The sequence below is a fragment of the Sprattus sprattus genome, assembly GCF_963457725.1.
Source record: "Sprattus sprattus genome assembly, chromosome: 20".
Lineage (NCBI taxonomy): Eukaryota > Metazoa > Chordata > Actinopteri > Clupeiformes > Clupeidae > Sprattus > Sprattus sprattus.
In genome coordinates, this window is record NC_137918.1 from 8,199,453 (window position 1) to 8,219,452 (window position 20,000).

Below are 20,000 nucleotides of genomic sequence, written 5' to 3' on the forward strand. Positions count from 1 at the left end.
AAAGATGGAACCGGGGCCATGCTTCCCTTACAGGGCACAAGATCACTGGTGCCTTTTCAGCTTTTTAAAATATCTTAAATCTTACTTAACCATACTTTTTGTGTAGGAAATGGCATTTGGCCATCTCAGGCTGTGTAATTTAATATTTTCTTTTTCTTTTTTTTTTTTGTTAAATCATGCCTATTTCCAATGAAAGCACAGCGTAGCATAAGGTAAATATGTAAATGTGACCATTTGAACACGTTGCGGATATTCTCCAAGTTAAAGGCCCTGCTAAAGCAGGATGATCGTAGAGGGACAGGCAAACACCTCATCCTTTTCTGAAGGATCATCATTATTTTAAAGTAACATGTATATGTATTCACTTCAAGTAGATTTAATATTGAGGAGAAACAACATGTAAATAATAAGCTTTACAATTACATATTTATCGTCGGGGAAGTCGGGGATTTGCCAGCCACTCCCTGAACAAAGCCTACGGCACACTGGGCATAACAGGTGCCAACCGAAGAAGAGCCATAAGTCACAACGTAGAGGCAGTAGAGGAAGCGTCTAGATGGCTCTGGTTGAAGAGGGGAGAGCAGTGGGGGTAGCATGCCACTTGGACACAGGCCGGGGCCTGATCAGCCTCGGTCGGGTGGCCTGGAGGAGGGTGCCTGTTGCAAGACCCGAAACACCCAGTGACTCCAGGTAACAACACTGATGATGTTTCCAAGTTTGCGCATCAGTAGATGTATTGTTAACATTTGTTCGCTTGTTTGTTTGTCATTTTTTTGTTTCTAGAGGAGGTAAAAGACCAATTTTGTGGAATGACCTATCTGATCTTTACTGAGACAGCAACACACACACACACACACACACACACACACACACACACACACACACACACACAATTCTAACTGTAGGGTGCCTAGCCTCTTATGTGCCATCATAGCAAGTGTGTGTGTGTGTGTGTGTGAGTGTGAGTGTGAGTGTGAGTGTGAGTGTGAGTGTGAGTGTGAGTGTGAGTGTGAGTGTGAGTGTGAGTGTGAGTGTGAGTGTGAGTGTGAGTGGGTGTGTGAGTGTGTCATCATAGCAAGAAAATAAACATGCATGCTTTAGTGCAGTATTGATATTTCTGTTTGTTTTCTCCGTGGAGACCCTATGAGGTGTGCTGATAAAATCTTACACAACAGTAGATAAGAATAAGGGAAGAATAGAGAGAGAGTGAATGGAAAGAGAGAGGGGAAATGGAGAGAGAGAGCGAGTGAATGGAGGGAGGAAGAGAGGGATAAGAGGGCAGGAAGAGAGTGAATGGGCTTATTCATCCTAGTCCTTTGAGACGCGTATCATACACCAAACTGCCCTGCCGATGCAAAGGGTAATGGCTGCTAAATGGAAGGACATTAGACGGATGCTAAATGGAAGGACATTAGATGGATGAAAAGGAAAAACTGAATGACTCAGTATGAGCAATAATGGGTCAGAACCTACAGAGATGAATGGCATAAATATAGAGACGAGCAGAGTCCATAACAAACTGGGTTCTGACCCGGCTCGGTTTAGGACCACATCTGGTCCAGAGCTCACAGAACCTGAACCAAACCACCAACATAGGCCGAACATATCAGAACAACAGGCACCAAGATGGACAAAAATACGGGGCCTTGTGACCAACAAGATTAAATTGCCCACACACGCACGCACGCACGCACGCACGCACGCACGCACGCACGCTCTCTCTCTCTATGGCACTGACCCAATCAGGGTCCCACAGCTCTGGCACTTTAGAGACTTTAGGGATGCCATGTACCTTACTTCATCCATTTAAAAATGTGCTGTGCTGCAGCTTTAGGGACTCATGCCATGTACCTTTCTCCATCCATTCAGAGGTGGGCCGCAGCTCTAGATGGGCACGACTGGCCAGAGACTATTCTTCCTGAAAGCCATTGAAACAGGAAGGAACCACACAGACAAACAAGGCACTCGGGGGAGCACAACACAAAGGAGTGGAGCGCACCAGAGCTGGAGGCATTCTAATTCAGGCTATGTGCTTCTGGTACTGTTCCGCTAGTTTCTATGGCTACAAGGTAAGCTGCCACTTGAGAGAGAGAGAGAGAGGGAAAGAGAGAGCGAGAAAGAGAGAGGGAGAAACTATGTGTCTGTAAAAGGAGATTGAAATGAAAAGCGCCTGAAATGCAAATGGAAGACCATCCTTAAAAACTAGAAAATAAATAAAAGGCGCAACACATCCTTGCTTTCAGCCTCTTTCGTCACTCTAACATCCTTGCTTTCAAAAACAGCCTCTTTCGTGGCTCCAACAGCCTTCAATCCGTGGCTCCTCACCGGCCCTTAGCTGCAGATGTGAAAACCATAAAAATCCACCTTCATCAAGGACAACTCAAGAGCAGCGTCTAACAGGCAGGCATGATGACTCCCTCATTACGGCACATGCTGTATTGATTTCCATTGGTCATCTTCATGGTGCCTGTAGATTGGCATGTATGACCAGTCGAGGATAATTGCAGATAAGCTCACATATGATGAGAACGTGCGTTGACTGTGGAGACAGTGTGTGGGTGAGGGGCGCAGAGGAGATAGTGTGTGTGTGAGGGGCGCAGAGGTAAAGACAGTGCGTGTGTGAGGGGTGCAGAGAAGACAGTGTGTGGGTGCTGGGCAGAGGAGACAGTGTGTGTGTGCGGGGCGCAGAGGAGACAGTGTGTGTGTGAGGGGCGCAGAGGAGACAGTGTGTGTGTGAGGGGCGCAGAGGAGACAGTGTGTGTGTGAGGGACACAGAGGAGACAGTGTGTGTGTGGGGGGCGCAGAAGAGACAGTGTGTGTGTGGGGGGCGCAGAGGTAAAGACAGTGTGTGGGTGCTGGGCAGAGGTAAAGACAGTGTGTGGGTGCGGGCCAGAGGTAGAGACAGTGTGTGTGTGAGGGGTGCAGAGGTAAAGACAGTGTGTGTGTGAGGGGCGCAGAGGAGACAGTGTGTGTGTGCGGGGCGCAGAGGAGACAGTGTGTGGGTGCTGGGCAGAGGTAAAGACAGTGTGTGGGTGCGGGCCAGAGGTAGAGACAGTGTGTGTGTGAGGGGTGCAGAGGTAAAGACAGTGTGTGTGTGGGGGGCGCAGAAGAGACAGTGTGTGTGTGAGGGGCGCAGAGGAGACAGTGTGTGTGTGGGGGGCGCAGAAGAGACAGTGTGTGTGTGGGGGGCGCAGAGGTAAACACAGTGTGTGTGTGCGGGGTGCAGAGGAGACAGTGTGTGTGTGCGGGGCGCAGAGGTAAAGACAGTGTGTGTGTGCGGGGCGCAGAGGTAAAGACAGTGTGTGGTTGCGGGCCAGAGGTAGAGACAGTGTGTGTGTGCGGGGCGCAGAGACTGTGCGGGGCGCAGATGAGACAGTGTGTGTGTGCGGGGCGCAGAGATAAAGACAGTTTGTGGGGGCGGGCCAGAGGTAAAGACAGTGTGTGGGTGCTGGCTAGGGTTAGCTTTTTGCCCCACACATTAGGCTTGTAGCATTTAGCCTATAAACAGATGTAGCTTTCGAACAAAAGCTAGTTAAACTTGGGCGTTTCTAGCCTGGCATGCATGCATTGTGTAGGCTACAGTCCAGTATTATGAAAATTAACACGTTGAAACATGTATGTAAGAGCACCATCCCGCACCATCCCGCAGTCTTTGTCTTTTTCTCTACGGCTTCTGACTCTGTCCACTCTGTCTCTTTGTCTTTCGTGAAATGTTGCCTATGGCCTTCATATCACAACCATAAGGCTGTGACACACACACACACACTGACACTCACACACTCACACACTCTCACACACACACACACACACACACACACACACACACACACACACACACACACACACCTGCACCTCATATCACAACCATAAGGCTGTCTCTTTGTCTCTCGTAAACGGTTTGTCTATAGCCTTCATATTGCCACAATAAGGCTGTCCTCCTCAATCAAAACAAACCACAAGGGGGGGATTGGGGTCAAATCAATCCTCCAGTAAAGATGAGAATAATCAATAGTCAACGTGATCGTACATCTTGACATACAAGTGTGTACGATCGTGTGTGTCTATTCACATCCATGAGTGTGTTCGATCGTGTGTGTCCATTCACATCCATGAGTGTGAACGATCGTGTGTGTCCATCCATTTACTTGAGGGTAAATTTGTATAGGATTTATGGATTTACGGGAGTATTTGTGTGCGTGCGTGTGTGTGATGACATGTTATTTGCACCAGTTTGTTCCACTTCTAGGAGCGTTTCACTAGGGTGTTTTACTGTCTTGTGTTCATTTCTGTGTTATGGTCACTAGAGGTTTTTCTCTCTCCTTTCACCTACAACGTACGTCTTCCTTAACCCTGCTTTATTTCCATTACACATGCATATTTTTGGTTCCTTTCACACCTGCTCATACTTCAGTTATGCGATTTATTTCCCAAATTCCCTGATAAAAGATCATCTTTTTTTAAATTATTATTTAATATCCCCAGTCCTTACATTGTGTGATGTTTAGCATTTTGAAATGCTAATCTGCGATGATTCTTACTGCCTCTGTATATTATACTACGTTGGCCAAACCTTTCGCATTTCATTTAATTTCATCACAAATAAACTTCATTTATTTAACTTAAGACAAATCCTCTACCCCCACCATCTACACAAACAACAGTGCAATAACAACAAACAGACAAAACAAACAACAACAAACAAACAACAACAACAATCACTGACAAACCTCAACAACAACCAATAACAAACAACAACAACAATCGACAATCAACAACAATAAAAATCAACAACAACCATCTCACCCCCACGTGGGCTCACCTGTGTTTTCTGTGTCCATGGGCTCGGCTGGCGGCTCCTCCACAGGCACGGAGTCGACCTCTGTGAACTTGAAGGGCTTCTCTGCGGCCACCATGAGGCCACGGCCCTGGGGCTCCAGAGCGGCGTAGTGAGGCACGGACGGGCCCTTCATCACCCGCCACCTCTTCACCTCGTACTTCCTCTCCTCTGCTGCAGGATGAGGAAGAGGAGGAGTCCGGTTAGATTCACATACTTATATACATGTGACGATGTAACCTTTGATGCATGACTATAGTCCTGCAAAGAGCTCGCACTCTTTGGGGTGGTTGGGAGGTGGGCATGGTAGCAAGGACACTAAACTTCATGGGTGTTTGTCTTTGTCTCAAGCACGTCTCTTAATGTTATGGTTAATGTTGCTGTGTGTGTGTGTGTGTGTTTGTGTGTGTGTGTGTGTGTATGTTTGTGTATGTGTGTGTGTGTGTATGTGTGTGTGTGTGTGTGTCAATGTGTGTGTGTGTCAATGTGTGTGTGTGTGTGTCAATGTGTGTGTGTGTGTGTGTGTGTGTGTGTGTGTGTGTATGTGTGAATGCACAATCTTAACTCCCCAAATGTATTTACAGAGTGTCAGTGCATTGCTACCTGGTTACTCAACATGTTATACTGTGCTTTATTGCATAGTTGTAAAAAGGACTATGATGCATACGCACATCCATGGTCAACCGAGTAGGTAAATATTGTTATGATAGATAAAGAACTCCTTAAAGACCCATGCGCGCGCACACACACACACACACACACACACACACACACACACACACACACACACACACACACACACACACACACACACACACACAAGAACTCCTTAAACACCCACGCATACGGAGGAAAGCACTGGTCAGCATCTCCTTGCCGACATCTCCATTAGTGGACACAGACAGTGCAGATTAGCCTACGTCCTGCTTAGCCAAACACACACATACACAAATACACACAGAGAGACACACACACACACAAACACAGACACACACACACACACACACACACACACACACACACACACACACACACAGATACACATTCACACACACACACAGCCCTGTGTAGTCAGATTTGATATGCTCTGATGGCCCCTAAAGCTACATTTTAAAGCGGTTCAGTCAGGAGAGGGGACAGGGAGCCGCACGCACGCTAACACACACACACACACACACACACACACACACACACACACACACAGATACACACACACACACACAGATACACACACACACACAGATACACACACACACACACACAAACACACACAGACACTAACTCACTCAAGCACGCATGATAAGCAACAACACTGAAGCTCTCTGACACAGACAACCTCATACAACCGGAGCTGCACAGACAAACAGGGACAAGATGGTTTTGGTCTTTTTTTCTCCTCTTTAAGTCAGCAACTTTTTCAGCGCCAGTGAATTTAACAAAGTTGCAGAATACATTGCTCAATTTGAATTAAACAAATGTGTCATTGCTGTTGCAAAATAAGTTGGAGATTTCTAGAAGAGGCTACATTTGCAAATCAAGCTGCAATCATCAGTGTAAACACGAGGTCTCTAAGAGTCACATAACACATTGCTGCATCAAATGGCGTCAAACATTTTCCCTGATCCTCTCCTCTCCTCTCCCCATCTTTCCTCTCCTCTCCTCCCCATCTTTCCTCTCCTTCCCATCTTTCCTCTCCTCTCCTCTCCTCTCCTCTCCTCTCCTCTCCTCTCCCCTCCCCTCCCCTCCCCTCCCCTCCCCACGCTCTGTGTAAACAGTGATGAGTGGTCAATCCTGCATATGAGCAGGGCTTCACAGGATCCACTCACGGCTAAGCTGAAGCTGGCACACACACACAAACACTTCATTAGCCTCTTGTGTTTACGATGGTGTGCTGTGCCGTGCCGTGCCGTGCCGTGCCGTGCCGTGCTGTGCCGTGCCGTGCTTCTCTTGGCCACGGCTGGTGTTTGCCTTTCAATTAAGGGGGCTGATTTCAGTACATCAGAGACAATTAGCCAAATGACAGCGCCCGGCTCCAGAGGGAGATGAGCAATCACACGAAGCCCTACAGGCAAGAGGCACACTCATGGAAAACCAGGATGTTAAAAAGAAAAAGAACGCCCTAGAAAGCTCTTCATCAACTTTCAACACCACTCACCCCCCTGCCCCACTCCAAGGGGCAAACTGGAGCCGGAACAGACCTATGAACAAGAGAGGATTCTTACTAATCCACACACACGATTTAACGATTTAAAGTGTTTCAGAAAGACATTACAATATTATATGTCGCTAAAGCATTTGATTTTTATGCATATGGGAGGAAGAACACTATGCAATATGTTTTAAATATGGTGGAGCCTAATTCCCCTCTTAATTTGCAGGTGTTGACTTTGCCACCCGTCAGGTCGGAAACAGGACCAAGCCAAACCTTAATTTGTCAGTGTGGATGACCAAGGAATGATATGCCTGAAGTCACAAAGCACTTTCAAAACCACGGAAATCAAGTTTAAACTGAACGAAGAGTTCGATGAGACCACCGCGGACGAGAGAAAGACCAAGGTCAGCACAAATTTAGGGTGTACCGTTAGTTGACATTTTGACACTCTCCCGCTAGGAGTTAACGGGTGTGTTTCTTCGTTTATTTGCAGACGGTAGTAACCCTAGAAAACGGCAAACTCGTGCAGAAACAGATGTGGGACGGCAAAGAGACGACACTAGAGAGAGAGGTGACGGACGGAAAGTTGATAGCGGTAAGGAAATATATTTTGGCTTCTTCTTCTTCTTTTGGCAACAACAGGTTGGGTTGTTCTGTGTTTTCACTTTTGCCAGAATGTGCTTTTAACAAAACTAAAGCGCTCAAACTGCTTTTGCCTCATGTGCCTCAAGGCGTATTCATTGAAATGCCGCGTTTTTGTTTAGATCAATTTTCTTCAAACACGAAGCATTTCTAGACTCTTGATCGCTCAATGATAAAAAAAACTCTGCTGCCTGTCGTGGGGTGACGCTGTGGTGTTTGTCTCTGTAGAAGTGTGTGATGGGTGGCGTGGTGGCGGTGAGGACATACAGTACGTGAAGGAGGCATGAGTCCGTGGATGCCTGCAGGATCTGAAGACGCCAGGCTCAGTTCAATGAGCCAGAAGTAACCGCGAGCTCTTCTCTTTTCCCTCGTGAGACCAAGATGACGAAATACTATGTTTTCCAAGTTTACTGAATTGACTTTATTGATCATTATAGGGCTTTGAATACAAATTGAACAAGGTCAGAGATCACAGAGGATGTGTACTCCTTTCCTTTTTTTGGTTTGGTTGAGTTTACACAGGGAAGGTTACCCAGAGCAGTGAGGCTTCACATTAACTAACTCCCCAGCTGAATGATTCTACATTCACTAACTCCCCAGCTGAAGGGTTCCACATTAACTAACTCCCCAGCTGAATGGTTCCACATTAACTAACTCCCCAGCTGAATGGTTCCACATGAACTAACTCCGCAGCTGAACGGTTCCACAGAGAGCTGTTGTGTGGGAACTGCTGGGCTCCCATTGGAAAACTAGACGGAAGTTTATCCTAAGAGCAGTCAGTCATGGGTCACAGAGAACAAGTTTAACATGACGGAAGAATGGAATCCTCTCAACAAAAACGTCAAAACGATGTAGTTCTTCAAACGTTCTGTGTGAGAGGCCACTGAAGTAAGCTCCTTATTAAATCTAATTGCTTTGCTCCCGCTCAGCTAAACAGGTGAGGGTTCACAGTGGGTGGATTCCAAACAATCCTCTTTGTGAGGTGAAAGCAGGTGAAAGGAGAGTCACGTCAAGTCAGACAGTGGCACCTCCCAGGACTCACGGCATTCCTTGCTTCAGCATTCAAAATACAGTAAGTAAGAGGTTAAATACTTCACTGTGACTGTAAGCAGAGATGGGCAAAAATACATCAAAATGTATTTTGATACAAAATACAAAATACCCCTCAAATAAATTTATCAAAATAAAATACAAAATACTGTATTTTGTTTTTTTTAAATACAGGAAATACTTTTTCTGAATTTTCAGTTCTCTCACAATTTGGTATAGCAGAACATTCAGGTTTGGGCTATCCAGTGGTGTAACATAGTAACCACGGGCCCAGGTGCAGGCTATTATGACGGGCCCTTGTCAGTGGTGTAAGGCAGTGGTTACCAAACATTTGAGTCCTGTATCCTTTTTTTCATGTTTGTAACCGCCGCCACCACGCCCTTCCCCCCCGCACACATGTTCCGCTCTGGTGAACCCAGTAAAAAAGGAAGAACAGTCACAGAATGTCAGTGTAACTAAGCAAAGCTATTAAAAGACAGCAACTTGATTGATTTTGTATATACATATTTTTGCAGGCAGCAGCTGTGTGACTCATGTTTTCACAAAACAGGGCTCTCATTGCAATCTCTATGGCTCCCGGGAGGGCTATCCCCACCGTGCTTTCGTCATACGTAATTGCGTATAAGGACATCATACGGCTTTGATCAAGTCACATTGTGTCAAGATGGCTAAAATTCAGTGCAACAACTCGATTCGCTCTTTGAAAGAACCTCCTTTAAGTCGGTGTACTAATGAAGATAAATTGACAAGGATCAAGACACTTTTCTAAGTTTTCAACCACAGCCCTGTTTTGTTAAAAAAAATTGATTTAACATGAGAGTCAATGAGAGAGATCTGGGGTGATTTCCTTTTCGCTCCAAAAAGGGGCGGGCCATAAGAAGCACCACTTTTGGCAAATTGACTGATGCCTGATTCGACAATGACATCCAGAGGCAGATCATATGGTCTAGTGGTAGAATCCGACAGAAAAAAAATCTCCTTCTGCCTAAACACTGGAGAAAGTAATTTGAGTATTTTAAATACAAAATTACTCCACTTTAAAGTATTTTGTTACAAATTACATTTGATTTTTTTATCGGGACCTCTGACGTGAGAGGATACCTTCTAGAGGTGCTTCTGAGAACGAAGCTTTAACTGCTAGTCAGTAGAATTACTATTTGTTTTGTTTGTTTGACTGTTTATTCTCTGTAGTCTCCTCTGCCTTCATATACATTGGGGTCCCATTCTGTAGTCTTTATATACATGTGGGCCCACTTCTTCTCAGATACCATAGATATACCAGAACACCACATCCAGAAAACATTTGCCATAGATAGACCGTCTGACTGAACACCACATCATAGATAGACCGTCTGACTGAACACCACATCATAGATAGACGGCCTGACTGAACACCACATCCAGAAGACATATGCCATAGATAGACCCTCTGACTGATAGATCACTTCTTTCCTTTAGAGAGGGATAGTCAGAAGATGTGAAGTCATGTGTAGCATAAAATATAGTCGTTTTATAGGAATACTAAGCATGATCCCAAGACTCAAGCTTTCCAAATGGAGTACAAAATTGGCATTACACTAAACACATCACCATTAAAATAAAAATAGAAATGGATTTACTTTGTATCTGTTATGTTTTCATGGTTCAGCCTTGGCACCTTTCCCCCATAGAGTGGGGCGGGGATGGGAACAGGAAAAACCAGTGTGTGTGTGTGTGTGTGTGTGTGTGGGTGTGTCATCAAGACAAAGGGTGATAAGAGATAATGATCAAGTGTGATAGGGTGATAATGATCACTGATGCCTTGTATTAATATATTCCTTGTATGAATCATGTGCTGATGTCCTGAGGTAATAAGGGTGATCTTTCACCTATCAGGGGGTCTGACTCATCACGGACGGTTTGAACTGCTCCCTACTTCACTTCATATTTGATCTGCCTGGAATGTGGAGCAATGTGGTTTGATGTCGCAGGATCTGATTGGCTGGCAGAGTCGAGCCCAGGCTACAGAGATGCTTGAAAAGCGTCCCATTTGAGAGTCACTGCTCACCAGCGCTCTACCTGAGAGTCGACCACTAGACACACCACCCCAGACCAGACTACACACCGCAGCAAGAAACATGGCCGAGAAATTTGTTGGGACCTGGACCATGGTTGAGAGTGAAAACCTTGATGACTACCTCAAGGCAATGGGTATGAAAGGGTTAATTTCAACATTTTGAGGACACTCTTAGTCAAAATGTGTTGCTTCAATATGGCAGACATCCATTTGTGTTTGCTGCATATCAACCTATGTACTATGTGTACAGTAGCAAGGCGATATTTGTAATGCCTTTCTGTGTTGTGTGCCCAGTGTTGATGCCTTTCTGTGTTGTCTGTAGGTGTTGATGCCTTTCTGTGTTGTTTGTAGGTGTTGATGCCCTTCTGTGTTGTCTGTAGGTGTTGATGCCTTTCTGTGTTGTCTGTAGGTGTTGATGCCCTTCTGTGTTGTCTGTAGGTGTTGATGCCTTTCTGTGTTGTCTGTAGGTGTTGGCTTTGCTATCCGTCAGGTTGCCAAAAGGGCGAAACCTAGCGTGATCATCTCCGTGGACAGCGACGGAACCGTCACGCTGAAGACGCAGCGCACAGAGGTCAAGTTCAAGATAAACGAAGAGTTTGAGAAGACCACTGGTGACGACAGAAAGACTAAGGTGATTAGGGGCTCATAAAGGGTCGAGGGTCAAGGGGCTAAGATCAAAGCCAATTGGTGATATTTTCCCCGGGGATAAACAATGGCTTTCTGTCGTTGTGTGTCTCTCGGCAGAATGTGGTATCCCTGGACAACGGCCGTCTGGTGCAGAGGCAGACGTGGGACGACAAGGAGACGATCATCGAGAGAGAGGTGGTGGACAACAAGTTAATCGTGGTAAGGACTGATCTGAGCCTGCTTCATCTTTATCTTACCATTGAGAGTTTGGCTCAACCTTAATCTCACCATATCTAACCATTGAGAGTTTGGCCTAACCTTTATCTCATCATATCTCACCATTGAGAGTTTGGCTCAGCTTTTATCACACCATTGAGGGACCTTAAAGTCCCTCTCTATCTCCATTCCCTGTTAAGACTCTCTGAGTCCTCCTAATGTTGTCCCCTGGTGTGTTTCTGTTTAGAAATGCAAGATGGGAGACGTGGTGGCCGTGAGAAAATACGTGAAGGAGGCGTGAGTCTGCGGATGATCCAGGATGTGAGGACGCAAGTCTCGGACCAGAGAGCCCGGAGAGACAGCCAGTTTTCCTCTTCACCCTATGGAGTACTGAAACGGCACCACGATGTGTGTGTACATGTGTGTGTGTCACGTCAAGCTTGTGTCAGGTTATTGCACTGTGTCAATCAGGCATCAGAATAAAAGTTGAAGTGTTTTCACTGATATATCACTGTCTCTGCTTTCTTCCTGATAGTTTGGGGATTGGCTACATTTATTGTGAGCACAAAACTGCTACATTTATGTTTGATATCATTTCGTAAACTATATGTTACAAAAACAAAACTAAACAACAGTTTGACAAATTGACAAAAAGTATTGTATCTTACTAGGGGTGTAAATCTCTCATAACAAAAACGATTCCATTCGTATCTCGATACATGGGCACAATACGATACAAGAAAAGATGCACGTTGATAAAAAACGATTCAGTACGATGCGATGCGATTCGATGCAGTTCAATTACTGAAAACACTAAGTTGTGAGGAAACATGGACCTCATTCTCGAACAGTATCTTAAGTGTCTTATTAATAAATATCTTCATACCAACCTCAGAAAAGATCTCCGCTGGATTCACGAACGCCTGGAAATTTGTTCTAAATTAAACACGCTTTCTCATGCACCTGAACTTGCATACAGAAACCCCCGCAAGCTCTTTATAAGGGCATGCCATTGCAACGTGTGCACAGTCCACAGGCAACGCGAAAGCAACTTCAGAGACTGATCAAAACAATTTCAAAGCAAGCACCGGTAAACCCAGCAGCGTTTCCGTTGTCCGGAAAAAAAATTAAATGTCCCCCAAACACAATCGGAATTTGAGAATAACACTAATATTTAGGGCTATAAAGCAACATGCACTGCTGTTATTAAACAACATGTATGCTGCATTTTAAATAAAGCGCAAACCATCGGTTATAAACAAGGAGCACACTGAGTGAGAAGGATCTAACATGGCCAAGCAGACTAGCCTTAAAAGCTTTTTTCAGAGGACAAACGCAACTGATGAGGGTAAATCGTCTGATAAGGGGTATTTTATAATTATTTAAATCCAAGGATGTCTGTAGAAACACGCAATCAACAACGATGTATCTTCCTTGGCTGAAGTAGCTAGCATAGCATTGGCCATTGAAAATGAATAGCGTAGCTAGCATAGCATTGGCCATTCAACTGAATGAGAGTTGTAATCTGTCATTCTCTCCAGGTCTCTGTACCGTTTTCCATACCCTCCGTACCTACCATCCTTAGTTTGAGTATGTAGGGTGTTCTGATTTTGATCGCGGCGAAAAGAAGTATACCCAAAGAACCTGTATGTGTACTCATAACGGACAAAAAGCTGAGTGTGGAACCAGGGTACACTTTCCATTCTCAACGGCCGCCATCTTGTCTACGTAGCCCAGGGGCGCAGATAGGTTTTTGAAACTTGGGGGGACGCTATTACACTCAGCCATGACATAACCCATCAAACATCAAGAAAATAAAGCGTATTGGTACTACTGCTTCTAATCAGTCACCAAGCATGCCACATGACGTATGCAAAAACGGTTTTATTTAAACATGAATTGACTTAAGCACACAGATTCTTTAAGCAAACCAAAAGAGCAGGCTGTAAACACACACAAACACGAACAGCAAAGCCCACTTATATACAAAAATAAAATTGTAAATAAGTACTCTACATGACTTCAAAAGCTTCAAAATAATAAAATATATGTAATTTTGTGTAGTCATTTTTGTCTACATGGTTAGTAATGCCTACAAAGATCGATTCTGGACTCAAAATAATTTACTGTGTCTGGCAAGATAACAAGCCAACAGGCTCACTCATTAAAATTCAATGGAGGCTCAATAGGTGGCTATACTAAACGCCAACACTGATTCACCTTATTGAATACATTGCGTTCACCTTATTGAATACATTGCCTAAATGATTTTATATTAACCACGTCCAGTTCAGCTAATATCAGTCACGATATCTGACTGAGTGTTAGTAATTAAAATTCCTGTTCATAGTAAATTGATCACGTTAGCGCCACTGCAGTGGCATTTGTCTCTAAAGTTCGTTTTTTCTCATGATTCAACCTGTAACAACTTACACGCACCATTAGGCTTGGCATTGGTACAATCAAATAGGCCTACTGTACACATTTCCGAAAGACCCCCGACAACTCCAGAAAGTTGCAATTGCCGAAAAATGGATAATAAATAATGAATGTCGAGTCCCCCTTCCCCCTTGGGAAATTGGCACCTCTCTTCACGCTATTCTCAATGACCGTCTCTACTCTTTTTTTCTTCCACGGCGACATTACTCTGAACAGACAACCAAAAAAATGCAAAGTTGGTTTGGATGGCTTCATCATGCATGTGTTGGTTGGTTGTGGGATCCTGAATTAAGAGCTGTCCCACTGATGCCTCTGGGTAACCATGGAAACCAGGCTCGAGACGTAAACGCCAGAGAGACCGGTTACTTTTAGATTAGAATCTCTGACGACGCAGGCAGCCTGCCCAGTTCAACAAAATGATTGTCCGTCTTTGATCTGACTGTTTTATGAGAGTTGTTGCAAAGCAGTATATTAGAACTAGTCTTTTGATTTTCTGTGAGTATAGCATAATGCAAAGACAGAACGCATTCTTTTTTTCAAATAAAAGTGAGGGGGACGGATTGAGGGTCATTCGAATGTGTGTACCCCCCTGACGTACACGCTATCTGCGCCCATGTACGTAGCGGAAGAGACGGAGCCAGGCAGAGCTTTGCGTTTTATTTCAAAATCAATGGCGGACATAATGGCTACGGTGGCTACGATAGCAGAGTCAGAAGACCACAAGGCTACAGACCGTAAATGTCAATATCAGCAGTAATTAAACAACTGTACTGATATTAAATGTACTACTAACATGTCATTCTCGAATTAAAGCCAGTGACATGAGTATTTTGGTGGTTTTTAACGATGTATACGGACAGTTAGCATACCTAGCTAGCCTAGCTTGGTAGCATTACCATTGGTTCTGAATGGTAACTAACTCCCCAGCTTAAGGGTTCCACAATAACTAACTCCCCAGCTGAAGGGTTCCACAATAACTAACTCCCCAGCTTAAGGGTTCCACAATAACTAACTCCCCAGCTGAAGGGTTCCACATTAACTAACTCCCCAGCTTAAGGGTTCCACAATAACTAACTCCCCAGCTGAAGGGTTCCACAATAACTAACTCCCCAGCTTAAGGGTTCCACAATAACTAACTCCCCAGCTGAAGGGTTCCACATTAACTAACTCCCCAGCTGAAGGGTTCCACATTAACTAACTCCCCAGCTGAAGGGTTCCACAATAACTAACTCCCCAGCTGAAGGGTTCCACATTAACTTACTCCCCTGCTGAAGGGTTCTACATTCACTTACTCCCCAGCTGAAGGGTTCCACATTAACTAACTCCCCAGCTGAAGGGTTCCACATTAACTAACTCCCCAGCTGAAGGGTTCCACATTAACTAACTCCCCAGCTGAATGGTTCCACATGAACTAACTCCGCAGCTGAAGGGTTCCACATGAACTAACTCCGCAGCTGAATGGTTCCACATGAACTAACTCCGCAGCTGAAGGGTTCCATATGATCTAACTCCGCAGCTGAATGGTTCCACATGAACTAACTCCGCAGCTGAATGGTTCCACATGAACTAACTCCGCAGCTGAAGGGTTCCACCTTAACTAACTCCGCAGCTGAACGGTTCCACAGAGAGCTGTTGTGTGGGAACTGCTGGGCTCCCATTGGAAAACTAGACGGAAGTTTATCCTAAGAGCAGTCAGTCATGGGTCACAGAGAACAAGTTTAGCATGACGGAAGAATGGAAGAGCACCATCCTCTCAACAAAAACTTCAAACGTTCTGTGTGAGAAGCCACTGAAGTAAGCTCCTTATTAAAATCAAACTGGTTTGCTCCCGCCCAGCTAAACAGGTGAGGGTTCACAGTGGGTGGATTCCAAACATGAGGAGTCATCTTTGTGAGGTGAAAGCAGGGTGTGTTGGCGTGGACTAACTGGGGCAAGGAACACCAGAGTAAGGAGAGGCACGTCAGGTCAGACAGTGGCACCTCACGGCATTCCTTGCTTCAGCATTCAAAATACAGTTAGGGAGAAGGAGGGGTTAAATACTTCACTGTGAATGTAAGTCTGTAGACATGGCCCCGGACAGGATGGTAAACTACTGTTTATTAGTACTGAATCAGTACTGTTGGTTTAAGTTCCTCATTCACGTTTATAAATCTCCTCACAGGTTTTCCTTACAAACACCTGTGTCACACACGTCTAAGTTCCTCATTCACGTTTATAAAGTCCTCACAGGGTTCACCTTACAAACACCTGTGTTACACTGTGACGGAGCAGAATCTGCGCCGTCACTTTATATAGCACAGAGAGACGTTGGGGAAACAGTTGGGGCTTAAATGAATGTGCAGTGGGTTGTAGCTGAATGCTTTGTGAACGGTAGGACCAATGTGACCTCAAATCGCGGGTGAAACAGCATGGCGCCGTGCTGTGTGAGCCTGTGAGAAGGATCACGCATGGACTACAAAATGAAAGGATATTTAAAATTGCGGATCACATCTGCAGCATATCCAGCGCCCAACCGAAGCAGAGCACATTTGAACAGACTTCCTTATTCACGCAGACGCGCCAAATAATGCACTCCTCCATTTTAGACAGGGGTGTTTTATTTTGAAGGATAAGATCCTTATAGCTGGCTGCCAGAAGCTATATCGAGATGTTAAGAGGTTAAATTATGTTCTGTTTAGATAATTGGTTTGTGATTGATTTGTGATTGATGGTTAACTCCTGGGAGGAGGAGTTAAGGTAATATAACCTGCATGCAGGGAATGGCAGGGGAGTTGAGTTTGGACCTCTGAAGTGAGAGGATACCAAAGTTGAGTTTGGACCTCTGAAGTGAGAGGATACCAAAGTTGAGTTGGGACCTCTGAAGTGAGAGGATACCAAAGTTGAGTTCGGACCTCTGAAGTGAGAGGATACCAAAGTTGAGTTGGGACCTCTGACGTGAGGGGGATAACAAAGTTGAGTTGGGACCTCTGACGTGAGAGGATACCCGGTGCTTCTGAGAACGAAGCTTTAACTGCTAGTCAGTAGAATTACTATTTGTTTTGTTTGTTTGACTGTTTATTCTCTGTAGTCTCCTCTGCCTTCATATACATGGGGGTCCCATTCTGTAGTCTTTATATACATGTGGGCCCACTTCTTCTCAGATACCATAGATATACCAGAACACCACATCCAGAAGACATTTGCCATAGATAGACCGTCTGACTGAACACCACATCATAGATAGACGGTCTGACTGAACACCACATCCAGAAGACATATGCCATAGACAGACCCTCTGACTGATAGATCACTTCTTTCCTTTAGAGAGGGATAGTCAGAAGATGTGAAGTCATGTGTAGCATAAAATTTAGTCGTTTTATAGGAATACTAAGCATGATCCCAATACTCAAGCTTTCCAAATGGGGTACAAAATTGGCATTACACTAAACACATCACCATTAAAATAAAAATAGAAATTGATTTACTTTGTACCTGTTATGTTTTCATGGTTCTGTTTGGCACCTTTCCCCCATAGAGTGGGGCGGGGATGGTACAGGAAAAACCAGTGTGTGTGTGTGTGTGTGTGTCATCAAGACAAAGGGTGATAGAGATTATTTCCAAACACTGTCAAGGAATTCCTTATACGAATCATGTGCTTATGTCCTGAGGCAACTAGGGTGATTTTTCACCTATCAATCTGACTCATCACGGACGGTTTGAACTGCTCCCTACTTCTCTTCATATTTGTTCTGCCTGGAATGTGGAGCAACGTGGTGTGATGTCGAAGGCTTTGATTGGCTGGCAGAGTCGAGCCCAGGCTACAGAGATGCTTGAAAAGCGTCCCATCTGAGAGTCACTGCTCATCAGCGCTCTACCTGAGAGTCGACCACTAGACACACCACCCCAGAGACCAGACTACACACCGCAGCAAGAAACATGGCCGAGAAGTTCGTTGGGACCTGGACCATGGTTGAGAGTGAAAACCTTGATGACTACCTCAAGGCAATGGGTATGAAAGGACACTCTTAATCAAAATGTGTTGCTTCAATATGGCAGACATCCATTTGTGTTTGCTGCATATCAACCTGTATGTGTACGGTAGCAAGGCGATATTTGTAATGCCTTTCAGTGTTGTGTGCCCAGTGTTGATGCCCTTCTGTGTTGTCTGTAGGTGTTGATGCCCTTCTGTGTTGTCTGTAGGTGTTGGCTTTGCTATCCGTCAGGTTGCCAAAAGGGCGAAACCTAGCGTGATCATCTCCGTGGACAGCGACGGAACTGTCACGCTGAAGACGCAGCGCACAGAGGTCAAGTTCAAGATAAACGAAGAGTTTGAGAAGACCACTGGTGACGACCGAAAGACTAAGGTGATTAGAGGCTCATTAAGGGTCAAGGGTCAAGGGTCAAGGGTCAAAGGTCAAAGCCAATTGGTGATATTTTCCCCGGGGATAAACAATGGCTTTCTGTCGATGTGTGTCTCTCGGCAGAATGTGGTATCCCTGGACAACGGCCGTCTGGTGCAGAGGCAGACGTGGGACGACAAGGAGACGATCATCGAGAGAGAGGTGGTGGACAACAAGTTAATCGTGGTAAGGACTGATCTGAGCCTGCTTCATCTTTATCTCACCATTGAGAGTTTGGCTCAACCTTTATGACACCATATCTCACCATTGAGAGTTTGGCCTAACCTTTATCTCATCATATCTCACCATTGAGAGTTTGGCTCAGCCTTTATCACACCATTGAGAGACCTTTAAGTCCCTCTCTATCTCCATTCCCTGTTAAGACTCTCTCAGTCCTCCTAATGTTGTCCCCTGGTGTGTTTCTGTTTAGAAATGTAAGATGGGAGACGTGGTGGCCGTGAGAAAATACGTGAAGGAGGCGTGAGTCTGTGGATGATCCAGGATGTGAGGACGCAAGTCTCGGACCAGAGAGCCCAGAGAGACAGCCAGTTTTCCTCTTCACCCTATGGAGCACTTAATGTGTGTGTACATGTGTGTGTGTGTACATGTGTGTGTGTGTCACGTCACGCTTGTGTCAGGTTATTGCACTGGGATCAGAATAAAAGTTGAAGTGTTTTCACTGATATATCACTGTCTCTGCTTTCTTCCTGATAGTGTGGGGATTGGCTACATTTATTGTGAGCACAAAACTGCTACATTTATGTTTGATATCATTTCGTAAACTATACGATTTGATCTCCGCTGGATTCACGAACGCCTGGAAATTAGTTCTAAATTAAACAGGCTTTCTCATGCACCTGAACTTGCATACAGAAACCCCCGCAAGCTCTTTATAAGGGCATGCCATTGCAACGTGTGTGCAGTCCACAGGGAACGCGAAAGCAACTTCAGAGACTGATCAAAATAATTTCAAAGCAAGCACCGGTAAACCCAGCAGCGTTTCCGTTGTCCGGGAAAAAAATGAAATGTCCCCCAAACACAATCGGAATTTGAGAATAACCCTAATATTTAGGGCTATAAAGCAACATGCACTGCTGTTATGAAACAACACTTATGCTGCATTTTAAACAAAGCGCAAACCGTCGGTTATAAACAAGGAGCAAACTGAGTGAGAAGGATCTAACATGGCCAAGCAGACTAGTCTTAAAAGCTTTTTTCAGAGGACAAACGCAACTGATGAGGGTGAATCGTCTAATTAGGGGTATTTTATAATTATTTAAATCCGAGGATGTCTGTAGAAACACGCAATCAACAACGATGTATCTTCCTTGGCTGAAGTAGCTAGCATAGCATTGGCCATTGAAAATGAATAGCGTAGCTAGCATAGCATTGGCCATTCAACTGAATGAGAGTTGTAATCTGTCATTCTCTCCAGGTCTTGGCGTACATACTGAGAATACAGCCTGATTGGTTTATGCTCTGCGGGCTTTGGCCAATGACAGGCTGCCATTGTTCTGACTGAGATCAAATGCAACAGGCCAGCGAGTGCGAGTGCCAGCGGAGGGACAAACGCTTGTGAACCGATTCATAGTTTTTAAATCGGGC

General features: G+C 45.0%; 3 protein-coding genes and 1 pseudogene across 4 annotated transcripts in view; 3 read left to right on the forward strand and 1 right to left on the reverse strand.

Annotated features, from left to right (window-relative positions):
- nudcd1 (NudC domain containing 1) overlaps positions 1-20,000 on the reverse strand; it is a gene marked incomplete at its 5' end in the record, with an annotated part of 48,006 nt that overhangs the window by 16,246 nt on the left and 11,760 nt on the right. Inside the window, one exon of the mRNA XM_080859012.1 lies at positions 4,820-5,008. Within this exon, the coding sequence (XP_080715138.1) occupies positions 4,820-5,008 (189 nt within the window). The remainder of the gene's footprint in view (positions 1-4,819; positions 5,009-20,000) is intronic.
- Positions 6,718-7,904, forward strand: LOC308381180 (fatty acid-binding protein, liver-like; annotated as a pseudogene). The gene is made up of 4 exons: positions 6,718-6,742; positions 7,213-7,390; positions 7,480-7,581; positions 7,857-7,904. The product of its transcript is annotated as a fatty acid-binding protein, liver-like (transcript).
- On the forward strand, positions 10,796-11,878 carry LOC308381446 (fatty acid-binding protein, adipocyte-like; the record flags this gene model as incomplete). Its single annotated transcript, XM_080859015.1, has 4 exons — positions 10,796-10,868; positions 11,202-11,365; positions 11,479-11,580; positions 11,825-11,878. 4 exons carry the CDS (start codon positions 10,796-10,798, stop codon positions 11,876-11,878), a joined length of 393 nt encoding a protein of 130 aa, XP_080715141.1.
- Positions 17,932-18,879, forward strand: LOC308381445 (fatty acid-binding protein, adipocyte-like; the record flags this gene model as incomplete). Its single annotated transcript, XM_080859014.1, has 4 exons — positions 17,932-18,004; positions 18,196-18,359; positions 18,480-18,581; positions 18,826-18,879. 4 exons carry the CDS (start codon positions 17,932-17,934, stop codon positions 18,877-18,879), a joined length of 393 nt encoding a protein of 130 aa, XP_080715140.1.